This window comes from Nipponia nippon, unplaced genomic scaffold (assembly GCF_047370975.1).
Source record: "Nipponia nippon isolate SJK-2023a ecotype South Korea unplaced genomic scaffold, ASM4737097v1 scaffold_1, whole genome shotgun sequence".
NCBI classification, from domain to species: Eukaryota; Metazoa; Chordata; class Aves; order Pelecaniformes; family Threskiornithidae; genus Nipponia; species Nipponia nippon.
This window is the reverse complement of record NW_028262290.1, coordinates 147,513,854-147,529,624: the sequence shown is the minus strand read 5'-3', so window position 1 is coordinate 147,529,624 and position 15,771 is coordinate 147,513,854. Positions and strand designations below refer to the sequence as shown.

Sequence of the window (15,771 nt, the reverse complement as noted above, 5' to 3'; positions counted from 1 at the left end):
GAGACCTGGTTTTCACAAGGACTGTGCCGCTAGAGCGTCAAGATTCAGTTATTGTTGTCAGTGCTCAGGGTCTTGGTATCGCGTGTTTTCTGTCCAAAATGGAGGCATCCAAAATAAAAGGATTTTTGTAAATTGACCTTTGAAAACTCTGTATCTTACTTTTCCATGACTTTCATGAGACTTTTCCATGACTTTCATGAGACTTTTCCAGGGCTAACCTAATTGGCATTGGTGTGGCTCTTCAATGTCTCCACAAGAAAAATGCTAGAAAGTCCTATAGCAACACTGAAAGAGTGCACAAACATAACCTTCTCTTAAAACAAAACCCTCAGTAACAGCGGCAAACGTCTAAACTAGAACACGTGGGAACGACTGTCGCTCTCTAACAGCTCTTCAGCTATTGTAGTTCCTGTGACTAACCACAGCAAGCGAGAAACGCTAAAACGGCGTATGCTAAGGAAGCTGTATTTCTGGGCCACAGCTTGAAGAGGCTGCTGAAGTGCTGCAGCAGGAAGTAAAATTCTTCTGAAATTTTACAAATAATAAAAATAAGAGCTAGAGGAAAATGGAACTTACGGTGTTTTTTACCAAACAAGATAAGCTCTGCACTAAGGATTTTTTATTAAAGGATGTGCAATTAAAGACATGAAATACTACCTTTTGTTTCTTATTCTGTTATTAAAATGTGTGTCCTTTTATGTTTTAAAGGTTATTAAAACCAAATACAGGAAGCTTAAAATCTTTTCTATAAGAGAAAGAGCATCTTTTAAAAAAAGATCAGCTTTTAGACAGGCACAAGTGCAATTAATAGATTATTCAAAGTGACATTTATTACCTGATGTTGAGCAAAATACCTTTCAAGTTGAAGAATAAACAAGAAGATGTATATACAGAATGCCCTTATTAAGCTTACATGTATTTGGTACCATTCATAAAATATCACAATAGTGAAATCTATTCATTTTGATCTATTTGCTGAAAAAAAAAAAAAAAAGGTTTATATATCATTTTATATAATGGCCTCTAAGCCCCCAGCTGGAGCAACAGTTGTACAGGAACAGTTCTGCAGTTTCCTAGTTACTACAGCTGATAAAACAGGAGTTTGGATCAACAGAGAGACGTTACAAAATCCCAGTTACTCGAGAAAGCTGCACACAAACAACTCAGAAGTTTGAGCTGTAGTCACTACGCACCTCGAAAGGGTTAAAAGCCTTCACTAAAGAAAAAGGAAGAGGTTAGCCCTTAAAGACTATATAAGCTGCAAAACCTGGCAGTTGTGGCTTGTTAAACTGCTGGGAGGTGGAACTGACAGCTCTGCTGCCTAAGCGGGGGAAGTCACGGACGGGAAGCGGAGGGCCCAGAGGGAGCGGGAGAGGTGGCTTCGGCGTCTCTCTGCCTAGGGAGAATCGGCTTCGTTTGGACTGAAATGGACACTGCTGCTGCTGGATGCTGATCGCCAGGAGACTTCTGGGTGGCTTGTTTATGGAGAGTTGAACAAGGTGAAAAGCTGTCCTGGCTTCCACTGCCTTTAGGATTGTGACTAAAGGAGCTATGCCTGGCGGTACTAACTTCCCAAGCCTAGACTGGAGTGGGCTGTCTATTTTTTCACCTTTAAAAAAAACAACCAAACAAAAAAGGAAAGCATGACTTAGGTTGGATGCCTGATCTCTAATGGGGGCCGATAGTCTCTTTGCAGGCCTTTGGTTATGGACTGTGCTTCCTGCTGAGGAACAAACGGGAATTGGTAGTGCCTAGAATGAAATGTCAGAATCTTTTCTGCTTAGGAAATTATTACACCGATCTTTGTAAATCAATTTACTTTTAATTACTTTGATTTTGTATTTCAAATTTTCTTTCATAGACTGTTTGGAATCTTTTGTAATAAAGCGAAATTCTGTGAATCCTGTAGCTCTTGATGGCACATCTGAAAACTGGCAGGCGATGCTTTCTGCCTGTAAACATATGTAGCCAGTAATCATTCCCACATACAGATTGTATTTGTTCTTCTGAATACAGAGCAATTAAGGAGTCTGCATTTGAAATAGTTTATAGATACTGGTTTTCTATTTCTCCTTTTCTGTGTCACAAATGAAGGAAATGCTTTGTCTTCAAAATATTTCGTCTGGTCGTTATGTATTTCCAATAAAACGGTTAAGAATTTGATGTCCTTGTAGGCTTCATGCTCTTGTAGACGATTAACTCACTTCAGATATTATTTATTGTCATCATGCCTTTAAGACGTGTTCTTTAAAAAGGTGGCAGTGTTTTAGAACTACAGGCTAGATTTAAAGTAACCCAGCTTGGCTTGAAGTGACATGTGCCCAGACCAATTTATAGAGTAATGGAACAATTTATGAGTCTGCCTTAGCTGAAATTAGTTTCTATGGCAGTTGGCCCAGGGAAACTCTGTGGGCCTTCTGTTCTTTGCAGCTGCAGAAAATAATTGTAAAGGGAAATATTACCTTCCAGTAGCTAGGCAAAGCCTCACTTACAAACTATGTGATATCCCTTTCTGTAAAATTAGAGACCCTAATACACCAGTAGAATTGCTCTTGATGGCCAGTGAAACAAAAAGCAAGTCATTCACATACATACTGGAATAAAGTAACAAATTAGAAAGTGCTACGTTTAAACACTAAAGCTATACAAAGCTTTGCCGCAAGCACCACAAAGAGCAAACATTTTCAAAATGAGCTTGCTAGTCATGGTTAATCCCGGGAAATTCAAGGGAGCTCGCACCCTTGTTTTAATTTATTCTAGCTATTGATGAAGTCAAGTGAGGACAGCCTTTCGTTAGCACAATCTTGCGAGATCATTCTCTCTTCTTCCCTCTCCTGTGTCCACCAGCTTCCAACTAAGAGCATTTTGCACCAGAAGTGGGACAAAGCAGAAACTTTAGTACCAATGGCAGAAAAAAACCTGAAGCAGACAGGACAAACCAAAATAAATGGTTTTCCCCAAGCCTATCCTGCAACTTGTTACAAGCCCGGAGGATCTTCCTTTTAGTCCCCACTGGAGCTTCCACATACACTCCGTTCCATGAAGGACAGTAAACCACTTCGTCGGCGTCAGAGCACATTCTGTGCTTACAAGAAGATCAGCTTAGTCCACTGGAGATATCACACCTATTTAAATTTAAATTTAAATTATTTATTGATACGGCTGTGTGGTGGGTTGACCTTGGCTGGCTGCCAGGTGCCCATCAAAGCCGCTCTAGCACTCACCCTCCTCAGCTGGACGGGGAGAAAAACATGATAAAAGGCTCCTCAGTCGAGATAAGGACAGGGAGATCACTGAACAGTTACCATCGCAGGCATAACAGACTTGACTCAAGGAAATTAATTTATTACCAATCAAATCAGAGCAGGATAATGAGATATAAGAACAAATCTAGAAACACCTCACCCCCACCCTTTCCTTCTTTCTGGGCTCAGCTTCACTCCCGGTTTCTCTACCTCCTTCCCCCCGGTGGCGCAGGGGGATGGGAATGGGGGTTGCGGTCAGTTTATCACACGTTGTCTCTGCTGCTCCTTCCTCCTCAGGGGGAGGACTCCTCACACTCTTCCCCTGCTCCAGCGTGGGGTCCCTCCCACGGGAGACAGTCCTCCATGAACTTCTCCAACATGAGTCCTTCCCAGGGGCTGCAGTTCTTCACAAACTGCTCCAGCGTGGGTCCCTTCCACAGGGTGCAGTCCTTCAGGAACACTGCTCCAGCCTGGGTCCCCCGCAGGGTCACAGGTCCTGCCAGCAAACCCGCTCCAGCCTGGGCTCCTCTCTCCATGGGTCCACAGGTCCTGCCTGGAGCCTGCTCCAGCGCGGGCTTCCCATGGGGTCACAGCCTCCTTCGGGCATCCACCCACTCTGGTGTGGGGTCCTCCAGGGGCTGCAGGTGGATATCTGCTCCACTGTTAACCTCCAGGGGCTGCAGGGGGACAGCCTGCCTCACCACAGTCTTCACCAAGGGCTGCAGGGGAATCTCTGCTCCAGTGCCTGGAGCACCTCCTCCCCTCCTTCTTCACTGACCTTGCTGTCTGCAGAGTTGTTCCTCTCACATATTCACTCCCCTCTTCCAGCTGCTGTTGTTTTGCAGCAGTTTTTTTCCTCTTCTTAAATGTGTTATCCCATAGGTGCTACCACTGTCGCTGACGGGCTTGGCCTTGGCCAGCGGCAGGTCCATCTTGGAGTCAGCTGGCGTTGGCTCTATCAGACATAGGGAAAGCTTCTGGCAGCTTCTCACAGATGCCACCCCTGTAGCCCCCCACTACCAAAACCTTGCCACGCAAACCCAATATAGGCTAGGGTTAGGATTAGGGTTGAGAGAAAGAGAGAACCTAGAGCTGCAGTGAGAGAGGGGCTAGAAAGGAGGTGGGCTGTAAGGGGAACTTGGCTGGGAGAATCTTTTGGTGTGGGCATTAAAAGGAGGGCCACAGCAGATGGTTAGGTTTACGTCAAGGTTAGAGTTAGGGCTGGGAGAAAGAGAGAGCCTAGCATTCCAGCTGGAGGGGAGTTAGAAAGGAGCTTTGAAGGGGAAGTCTAAGCTCACGGAGAACTTGGCAAGGCTGCCTGGTCTGAGGCTCAGTCTACCATTATAGTTGGAGTTACAGCTGGGGTTAAATTTGACAGGAGACAGCCTAGTGCTGCAATTAGAATGGGCCTAGAAAGCGTGGGGTGCAAGAAGAACTTGCTTGCAAGAACTTTTTGTTATGGATGCTGCTTGGCAGTCCTGGTCTGAGGCTCAGTGTACGGCTAGTGTGAGGGTTAGGGTTAGCGTTGGGAGAAAGAGAGCCTAGAGCTCCAGTTGGAGGGAGGCTTGAAAGCAGCTGCTGGTGAAAAGGCTGGGCCACAGAGATAACTTGGCTGCAAAAACTTTTAGGTGGAGGCACTGGCTGAGGGGCCTGGTCTAAGGCTCCACATAACCGTCAGGCTTAGGGTGAGGTTTGAGGTTATGGTTGAGAGAAAGAAAGAGACAAGAGCTGCAGCTGGCTTGGGGCTAGAAAGTGACTGTCCCGGGGAAGAGTAGGCTGCAAGGAGAACTTGGCTGCAAGAACTTCCTGGTGTGGGTGCTGGCTGGAGGCCGTGTCCAAAGCCCAGCATGCATTCGGGTGAGGGTTAAGGTTATGGCTGAGAGAAAGAGAGGCCCTGGAGCTGCAGCTGGAGTGGAGCTAGAAAGGAGCTTTGGACAGGAAGGGCGTGGGGTAGAGAAACCATGGCAGAGAGAACGTTTTATTAAGTGCACTGGCTGGGGGTCCTGGTCTAAGGATCTGTGTTAGTGTTAAGGTGGGCGTTTGGGCAGAGACGGCCTAGAGCTGCAGCTGGCGGGGAGCTAGAAAGGAAACATGCCAAAGGAAACGGTGGACTGTGAAGAGAACGAGGCCATGAGAATATTTTGCTGTGGGCACTGGCTGGGGACCCTGGGCTGTGGCTTAGCATAAGATTAGGTTTGCTCTCAGGGTTAGTGTTAGAACTAGGAGAGCGAGCCCTAGAGCTCCAGTGGGAGGGGAGCTAGAAAGGGGTTTGAAAGGGAAGTCTAGACTGCAAGAACTTGGCTGGGGAAATTTTTGCTGTGGGCACTGGCTGGGGGGCCTGGTCCCAGACTCAGCCTCTGGTTAGTTTTATTTTAAGAACTAGGTTACAGTTGAGGGAAAGAGCGAGCCTGGAGCTCCAGTTAAAGCACAGCCAGAAAGAGACTTCCCAAGAGGAGTGTAGGCTGCAAGTGTAATCAAGTTTTGTCTCTTCAAGCGACCCCTGTGTCCAGCTGCATATATATCATGGATTCACTGGAAAACCTGTGCCCAGAGTGGTCCCTACAGGATAGACAGGTACAGGCAACCATCCTGTTATTGGTGCTTAAAATTGGAGAGGACAGATCTTTGCCCCAGACCTTGTCATGAAGATAGCCCAGGCCCTTGATTTATTTTAATTCTGCTGTAAAGGTTATGGCCAACATCTTTTGTTCCTCTGATAAAACAACCTCCCTTGGTAAGGATGCATATTTGCAGGGAAGAGCTCTTTAGAATGTAGGCCAAGACGACTAGAAAGTCTCCTGGAAAAAAAGAGCAACTTCCTTCCTCAGCCTTCCCTTCCCTATAACAAACCTACCAAAATGTTTGTTGTTTATTACACATTTATAAGCCAAAACGCTTCACTATGTAGGTTTACTCCGGAAAGAAGATAAAAGACACGTATGTGACAGATGTTAGTCATGTTGATGTTTGCAGCATTGTACGATACTCAGATGTCATGTTCTAAGCATAAGGTAAGGAACAAAATGGGTACTGAACTCTTCTGAAAGTCTGACTTCAAATCTATATTTAGGCATCTAAGTGACCTGCTTTTATTCAAAGGTGCTGACTATTCAGCTGCTTCCATTGACTGCAGTAGAAATATAGGGGATTTTTTTTGTTGTTGAATCTATTTTCAAGAACAAAAATTACAGTTTAGTCCCTCTGTAACTCCAAAGTAACTCCTTGCTCTAAAAAAAATAATGACAGAAAATGAAATACAGCATCACTGTTCTCTCTTATTCTCCCTAAGATGCAGAAAAGAGACCATATAATAAATCCCAGTAACTGCTTCTGTGCAGGAGGGAGATTAAACACTACTGGTTTGGATTCCAGTGTGATAGATAACCTTACTATTGAGATCACAAAGCCAAAAGAGAAATGGAGAGAATGAGACACGAACAACCGTGTTTGGTGCAACAAGTTCTGAAATTTATGAGCAGCTGTGTGAGTCTGCGTCAGGGCCCTGAGCTCACCTGTTGACCGTAGTTGCTGTGAACAGCCTCACCTGGGAGCACCCTCTGCCCAGCACCTCCATTTAAGCTCAAGGAAGGCTCAGTTTGGGTCCTTGCCTAAGCCATGTTGTAGGTGTGCCTGTCTCCAGCACTGTACTCTGGCTATACCTTGGTCCTGTGCTTGCCTGCAGTCCTGTTTCTGGCCCTGTCTCCTGGATGGACCCCGTGCCTACTCTGTGCCTTCCTGGATGGGCCTGATTCATCACCTCAGCTGCTCTGGGACTGCTGGTGTGTGCCCTTGCCAGCTCCCAGCCCTGCCCGCTGTGTGTGGACCCTGTGGGACTGTGCCCCGTCACTGAGGGCACCGCTTGGACTGGGATGACCCTCAGCTGCTGGTTTGTCCACCCTCGTGGAGCAGCCCTGCTCGTGCTTCTCCCTAAGGATCTGGTCACCTTGCTGAATGATCAGCTGACGAACAAAGCAAGGTCTACAGCAGGCAGGTTAGTTTGCATGGTTCAGAAGTTGGCGGATGACTTATTGTACATGCACAGGAGATGTATGTTCCACGTTATCACTGTGTATTGACCCGGAGCAGTGACTGCAATTGTCATTGAGGTTCCTCCTCATACAGCAGAGGAAAACGTATGCCGTGTACGATGTTTTCTGAGCCGGGCAGATGCACCTTTGCAGCTTGTTGTCTATCACTGACTGCATCCTCTGTGGCCATAGAGGCAGTCAAGAAGCATTTTTTTTTCTGTGGGTACGAATAGAGGGGTGTAGTTTATCGGGGTGCGACACTTCTGCGGGCGCTCAGTGCTGGCTGCGCGCTGGCGGAAGCGAAGCGCTCTGGCGGCGGGCTGGAGCTAGGCCGGGAGCGGCTGGCAAAGCTCTGCCTCGGAGCCTCCTTCCCGCGCCCGGGGGTCTCCTGATGGGGAGGGGGACTGGGAGCGTGAGTGGGCACCGCAAACCCGGCACCACGCAAGGACGTGCGCGGTTAGTTCGCCGGAGGTGAGCGTGCCGGTAGGTTGTGTTTCCCAGAGGGCTTGGAGATGGGCGCGAAGGGCGGGAAGCGGGGCGCTGGGCAGGGGACGAGCACCACCTCCTTCCCCGGGCAGCCGCTGAGCTGGGTCGGTCTCCGGAGTCCTCCCCGCTACGTGAGGGGAGCGAGGGCCGCCGCCTCCCCGCCGCCGGAGCCCGCCCCGAGGCCGCCGGCCCCCCCCGCCGCGGCGGCGCAGGCGCGAGCTGGGGACGGGGCATGCGCAGTGGGGTGGCAGGAACCGAAACCCGGTGGCCGTTCCCGCGCCGGCCGCGGGGGCGGGGCGCTGTGCGTGGCGGGGGGGGGGGGGGGAGGAGGAGGAGGAAGAGGAGGGGGCGGGGCCGCGGCGCGCGAGCGGGGCCATTTCAGCGCGCGGCACCGGCGGGCAGGCCGGGATGTGCGCGGCGTCCCGCGGCTGCCAGCCCGCCGCCGGCCGCCTGCCGCCGGGCCTGCGGCGCTGATCGCCCCCGCCTTCCTCTCTCCGCCCGCCCGCCCTCCCGCCGCTTCACCCCCCCGTCCGCCGCCGGCAGCGCCATGGCGGCCCCCAGCAGCATCGTGCCCGTCATGGCGAGTAAAACCAAGACCAAGAAAAAACACTTCGTGGCGCAAAAAGTGAAGTTGTTCCGGGCTAGCGACCCGCTGCTCAGCGTCCTCATGTGGGGGGTCAACCACTCGGTAAGCGCTGCGACTCGCCCCGCCGGGGCATCGCCCCCCCCCCCCCCCCCCCCGCCCCGGGGGCTGCGGGGAGGAGCGGGGGGCGATGCGGGGCGGCGGCGGGGGGCGGACGGGAGCGGGAGGCACGCGTGGCCGGTGGTCGTCCTCCGCCCCGGCGGGGGCTGGGAGCGCCTCCCCGAGCGCGGGCGGCGGGCGCCGGGGGAAGCGGCGGTCCGCTGCCGGGGCGGGGGCGACGGGCGGCCGCGGTGGCCCGTGTCCCGCCGGTCGGCGGTTCGGCTCGTTGAACGGCGCCCGGGGGGTGCCCGTGAGGGGACGGGGCTGCGAGCGCAGCCCGAGCCCCGCTCCTGCCGCCGCCCGCGGGCCGGCCCTGCGTACACGGGCTGCGGTTAGGGGAAAAACACCCGGTTATTAGCCTTGAACTGGCGAAGTTTTTACCGTCTTCCGTGCAGTTCGCTTAAGCAAGTGCCTCTTGACGGTTTTGTGCGCTTGGGGGAGGGGAGGAGGGCCGGTTTTTGATGTGGTAAAGCAGCAGAATTGCAACATTTGCGGAGTGCTATATCACCCTGCGGATGATGGGCTGCTCTGCCTGCGAAAGAGTCCCTGTAGCGGGTGCGGTAGCGTTGGACTGCTGCTGTTCGGCGTTACAATTAGGAGCCGGGTAAAGATGTCACATGGGTTGGGCATTATGAGGCTCAAGTCGCAGCTTTACATCTTTAAATAGCTACCGTGGCAGGTTAAAAGTGTAGAGCCCAAAGATCACCTAAAATCAGGTATCAGGGCAGTTAAGCCAAAAACTTCTCTTCTCTCGCTGGTGCAAAGTCTGTACGTCCAGGTGTTGGATTTATACGGGTTATTTCTTGTTGCTGCTTAAGAGCTTGTAAGAGTAACTATCAATGTGCAATTTGAGATTAGGCTACAAATTTTGCGACGGCTTCATGAAGCAGGCAAAGCAGTCTGTAGTATTAACTTGGCGTTCCTTTTGTTTTCTACACATCCAAATCCTGTGAGGTTTTTTCCTTTGTGTACATTTTGGCAGTTTTTGCCTAAAGCCTGGAGGCTGAGCATCAAGGCAAAGCACTGTTAGATCCGTGTTCAGCAGCGCAGTGCCTGAAGTGATGGTCTAGGGGGGAAACGCTTTAACCGTATGTACCAGTATGGTATGGATGACAGAGGAGAAGCTCTAGTGAGGTTCAGTGGTCTACTCAAGATAGCCCCGTGAGTCATCAGTAGGAAATGGTGACAAAGGAGTTCAGGTTTTCTGTAGGTCAGTTGTAAGCAGTGACATCCTATGTCGTAAACCGATAAGAAACTAGATATTTATCTACAAAGCAAAGAGATCTCTAATTGTGGAAGTGCATGGTATGCTACTTGCCAGAATTGGGCTTAAATACACATTTCTTTTGCTCCTTCTTTAGTGGCTCATGCTATTCGTAGAAAAATTCCCAAACAGGCCTCTTTAATGAAAGAAAGCAAGCTGATAATTACAGGGTGCGAGCCTTCTACTGAATGGCAGCACACTAGCTATCGGCGATCTCCCTGGGGAAGGAGGGAGAAGATCTCTGAGGAGCACAGAGGTCCTCCCGTTGCAACAGCTCCTCACTCCATGTGTCCCTACTGGAAATACCACTACTTTTGGAGGAAAGACCTCCCCAGTACAAGTAATAACAAAGTAAATAGTGACAAACACAATGCTGTACGTGACTCCTACGATCATGTACTGTGGCATAGATAGCTGTTCCCATTAAAGAATGTAATGAGGAAACATATGGTTCATGCATGTAAAATGAAAAATTGTAAACTAAAATTCTTTCATTTGGGGGGGCTCAAAGAGCAAGCACAGCAATATAACAGGCTCGGAGAAACGCAGCTTAATGTTCACATGAAGACGATGGCTGTAGGTGTGAGTATCTGCTGTGTGTTCTGCAGATACTGTTTCATTTCTTTACCCTGCTGCAAGGTGTAATCATGAATAATGCTTTGGGCCCCATGGAAGTAAAAATCCCTCTGAATGAGAGAGCATGAAAAAAATGCTATTTTGATGTGTCTAAAGCTAAACATCTCTTAGCCAAGAAAGCAGCATTGAAGTGTTGCAAGCTCTTCTGTTAGGTGCTTACCCTGTCAGTTTGTAATACGTGATGTGGCACTGTCCAGCAAATGAAAATAAGTGTTCAGTGTGGCTGGACTCTGTTATCACAAGTAAGAGTATCTCATGGGAGAAATACAAATTATGTGTGTGGATTCATTAAGAAGAGGAATTAAGGATCCTTAAGTTTCTTAGCAGAATAAACAGAAATCCATAAGCAAAGACTAGACTAGGAAATGAGCCTGGATCATAGCTCATGATGATAGTAATTAAATAAACTTAGAACATAGTAGTCATCTGAAAAATCATATTTAAGACCACTTCCAGTGCAGTGCATATCAATTAAGGAGACAATAGCAGTCTCTGAGTCTTACGAACTGTCTTGGGGGATAAGTATGTATTGAAATGGTGAAGCTGAGATGCAGTTCCCACATTTCTGACAGGATGCAGCATATATTGGCAGGAAGCACTTGGTGAAGATAAAAAGGGGAAAGCAGATTTTTCTGCAGGCTTTTTAACTTTTTGATCTTGGGGCCAAAATACTGCTGCACCTGATTGAGTTTTGGAGGATTTGCGGATTCTAAATTGAATGTGTGAAGAAGCTCCATCTAAGGAAAAAGTTAAAAGAACTGTTCTCTTAACTCTCCTGTCCTAGGAGTAAACATGATTCTATAAAGGGAGATCTTCAGCATTGGAGTCAAAGCAGAGGGCTTACAGCAGAGTTGTGAATTCTTAATGGGAAAAAAATCTGCAGGGAGGTGTCTGTTACCCAAGGTTCTTCTAAATTACCTCACAATCTAAGAAACTGTAAGCAAATTGCTTTGGTGGTCTCTGTTGTTTAGGTAGAAATACAGAGATACCTAATGCAAAATCCTGCTTGGTAATGCAGTCAAATTCAGTAATAACTTAGAAGGGCATGTGAGGGGAAAATATGTAAACATGACCCAAATATCTTAAGAAGCAAGAAAATATGCGGTCACATTCAGAGCTGTAAATTCATTTCCTGGTATGCTGAAATACACTGTTGAATGAAACTTTCTGCTAAGTGAAAGGGAAATCAACTGTGTCGCACTTTGCAGATGAGATTGTAATACTGATGACTTGTACCAGCAAAGACTAATTGTTGGCATGCTTGGATCTTGCAGGCATCTGCATCATTAAGAGTTGATCTTATCTTGGTCTTTTACCCTGTGTCAAAGATAATCTGGCTGTGCTACTGAAACAAATACTTAAACTGAGTGGTTAGTATGACTTAAAGCTATATGTTTAGCTAGTTAACATAATTGTAATCATATTTCATTTACGACTGATGTGGTAAATAACATACTTATTCTTACCTCTATATTGTCACTGCTGGTGGCTTTCCAATAACTATGGGAAGGAGGAGAGGGAAGGAAGGCAGCATGTAACTTTTTGCCTAATGCTTTTGGAAGTAATTCTTCCCTCCTTGTTTTCTGTGCCAAAAATGAAAGCCAGGCATTCTGTGTTTTCTGCAGGTGATGATGATTGTCCCAGGCACAATCATGGTGAGTCTGCTCTTGCTTGTGTTGGTTGCCTGCTTCTGTTAGAAGCTTGTTAGAAAAGCTGGGAATTTGTAGGGAACTACGCTTAGGTCCTTAAAAATGTATCACCCACAAAGATGGAAGAAAATTAATAGAAGTGGGGCTTTTTGTAACTAATTTTCAGGTAAAGAATGGACTGCTGGGGACCTCACCTACTGCGTCAACCACTGAATTAAATAGATTTAGGAGAAGAGAATGAATACCTAATGAAGTTTCTGAGCATACTGTACAAGTTTAAAAAAGAATGCAACCAAAACCAAACAACCCCCCCCCCCAGCCCCTGGAATCTGTAATTGCCATCTGTTTCTTGGATGATTACAAGCTGATCTAAAAACTTAGCAGTGCCTGACTTCTTGGTGGCACTTGCTGCCTAATAAGCAAGAGGAACAATAAGAGTGCATGGATCAAATGACTTACACACACCACGCACCCCCCTCCCAGCACATTGCAGAGTACATCAGAAAGGGTGTACTTCCCGTGGGTGAAGAATTCAATGACCCACGACCTCCTTCAGCTGCTCACATGAGGCACTGTGAGCCTGATGCTACCGGTGCACTCTTGCCTGCGATATGGCCTGATATTTTTAGCAAAAATGGAACACCACCAGGAGAGAATAAATAAAAGGAGCGAGAGCTGTGGGACTCCTCTGTCCACCAGTGTAACTCCTGGATTCCTTCACTGTTACAGATGTGGGGAGGAAAAACATGCATGACAAGTAGATGCATCTTTCCCCCTTGTACATACTAGGATATATTTGATCACATTAGGAAAGCTTCTGTATCTCTACAGAAAGCTATAAAATGTCTGTGTTCTTGTCGGTTTTCAGTTTGGTTTTTTTTTCTTGGCTAGCATACTTTTCTTTCCCGTTATAAACTTTTATCCAGACAAACACACAAATAGCTCACTTATTCATGCCTGTCCTTATGTTTTAACATGGCACTGGAGAGCTTGTTAGGTGAATGTGTACCCTCTCAGTTTGTGGCATAAATCAAGTTTCTTAGTACTGACTTACCTAGCCTCTCTCCTAAGAACTTCCTATCCTGAAGCACTGTGCATTTAGGAAAAGGACACTGAAAAGAGCTTATTCAGTAAATCATTAGAAAGATGAAGCTGAAAATAATTAAAAGCTAGGTTATGCCCTCTGGAATAAAAACTACTGACTTACATTTATGATCAGTTTCCTTTAAAGAGGGGGAGGGGAAAAATCCATGAAAACAAACCCGCAGCACTTACTACTAGCAATATATCCTCATAGTTACAGGAGTTGATAACTTCTGGGTCTATTTTTAATATATTCTTAAATGATGATGAGACTAGTGAAACCCTGAGGATATGGAACTATAATATTGACTCATGGCATTGGCTGTCAGCACAACAGATTGGTTGGAAACTGTCTTGAGATGGGAAGGGCTACTCATCAGTTGTGTTTGTCAACTGTGTTGCTAGTATTTGTATTTAATGCAGAGCATCACTACTGTAATTGTGCTCTAAGTGGCTTTTTGAAATGACTGAGGCAAAGTAAGACTAAAGTTACTGATCTTAGAGTTAACTTGAGATTCATAACAATGAGCTTGGAAAAACCAACAAACCTTATTAATTGTTTAATGAAGGTGGTGGTAGACTACATGTGAGAAGCCTCTTTCTAAGAAGCAGGAAGAAACAACGTATTAAAAAGCATTGATTACAGCAGAGCAGATAATAAAGCAATTAAAACTATTTTGAAATAAAGTCAGCTGGGCACTCAGCCCAGATGTTTGTATATAGAAGGAAGGAGAACAGGAAGAGCTGTTTATTGAAAACTTGGTTCTTTTTTGGGTGTCAAGCTCTGTGTACTGCAGAAATTAATCTGATACTGCTTTTGCAACTGAGTGGATGGACTAGTAAAAATAAAAATTGTAAATATTCATTATGGTTGGGTTAAAGGTAGTAAACATTCCTGCATGAAATACAAATGGGAGTGATATTTCATGTCCTTCTCTGAACTATTGAAAGGGACATGTACAATAGCTTCTATTAGGGATGAGATGGGAAGGGCTATGAAAAGAGCTCTGACAGCAGTTTCAAAGCTACTTTCTGTAGTTTATTCTCCTGTACAAGTTAAGGTGCTGCAAAGGCTAGGGGTTTTTTTTGCCTATAGGTTTTTGAAACTGAATTTCCCACAGCGGGGAGGGCTGGACAATGTTCAGTGAAGCAAACAGGTGGCACAAATTTGTTTTGCTGACTCAACTTAGTCATCTTATTTGAGTATCCTGCACCAGTACCTTAAAGAGTGTCTAGGGGATTATTTTCAAACTCCTTGCTCATTAAAGCAGACACTTGCATTATGCCCATTGGCCAGAGCCTGGTAGATGTTTATTTTCCTCCTGTAGTTTCAGGGTGACAAACTGTTTAATATAACTGACTCACCCCATTGTACAGTCCTGTTTTCTGCTCTTCCTTGAAAACATCTTGTGCCATAGGGTTCCATAGGCTAGCTGTACATTATGTAACTTCATGACAACTTTAGAGCAAGGTGAAACTACCTATTATTTACAGATCTTCAGTGTAATCTTGCCAGAGCTAAGCGTTCAGAGTTGTAGTCATGTTGGCTTACAGATATCTTAACTTGTTGAAAGGTTAGTCATCTTTGTTGTTGGACTATGAGGTTTTAAAGGCTTGAAAGAAGTACATGTTCATCTTTGTTTTCTCCTGACTTTTAAGTGATTATGACTGCTGTTGTGGGTAATGGACTCCAGTATGAATTCATTATTTTATGTTTACTCCCAAGGCCTATTTCCATGTTTTTCCACTTTTTATAGTTGATGCTTACTATTTAGATGTCTAACAAAAGTCCTGATTTCTCTTCCTCATTTTCACTGTTGATAAAGCACATGTTTGCACTTAGCAAAATAGCTGAAGCAGTCTAAGAAACTGCTGCTTCATCTATGGGATGGTAATGACAAACCTTGTTAGTTTTCAGGGTTTGCATCCCAGTACATGGTGAAACGGGTTAGCTTTGAATTGAGATGGTAACTTCTTGCATGCGGTTTGCTATGTGAACATCTGTCTTAAGATCCTCCTGTAGAGCCTGGGCTGTTCTATAAGTTAATTAGTTTTGTCTTGAGATTGCTTAATAATGGTGTTATGAAAATTGTTTGAAGTAGCTGAATGCTGTAGTGCTGGATGTCACAAACTGAAAAGAAAACATTAGCTGTATCTTCATAGTGGGGTTGAATAGTTTGCAGTAGAAATACTTATGGCCATACACCTTTTAGAGTACTTATTTTTCATCAGACTTGGTGAACAACTACCTTGTGTACTGAGGCAAGGTAATTAGTCTAATCCAGCTCTTTTGTGTGCATTGTAGGTTCCCAAGGCAACCTTAATATTCTTAACACAGCTGTGAGCATATGTGTGATCCTTTTAGATTGTAAGACAAAACTGGAAAAAAAATCACATTCCCTTATGTGACATGATTAGAAAGCCTGTGGAGCTCCTTGGTGAGGCTGAGACTTACAGAACCACCTTGCAGCTGCCTGAGGTAACTGGTTTAATCTTTCACTTTTCCCAGTCTCCCTCTTGGTGTCTCAGTCATGAGGCTGTCTCGCCTCTTGCAACTCTGCTATTCCTGTGTTTGCATTTTATCAATCAAGTCTCGGCCATTCCAGTCTTCCTGGTTAACAAATTCAGCCATATATGT

General features: G+C 46.3%; 1 protein-coding gene across 4 annotated transcripts in view; it reads left to right on the top strand.

Annotated features, from left to right (window-relative positions):
- The first annotated feature begins 7,634 nt into the window (after positions 1-7,634).
- Positions 7,635-15,771, top strand: part of PIP4K2A (phosphatidylinositol-5-phosphate 4-kinase type 2 alpha) — a 116,968-nt gene continuing 108,831 nt past the window's right edge. The window contains exons 1-2 of one of the 4 annotated variants that reach the window (XM_087776663.1): positions 8,114-8,447; positions 12,027-12,056. In XM_087776663.1, coding sequence (XP_087632789.1) covers positions 8,307-8,447; positions 12,027-12,056 — 171 coding nt within the window. In that variant the 5' untranslated portion in view covers positions 8,114-8,306. Of the gene's footprint in view, positions 7,757-8,113; positions 8,448-12,026; positions 12,057-15,771 lie in introns of those variants that run through there. The other 3 variants (XM_087776657.1, XM_087776649.1, XM_087776655.1) reach the window with 3 other exon arrangements.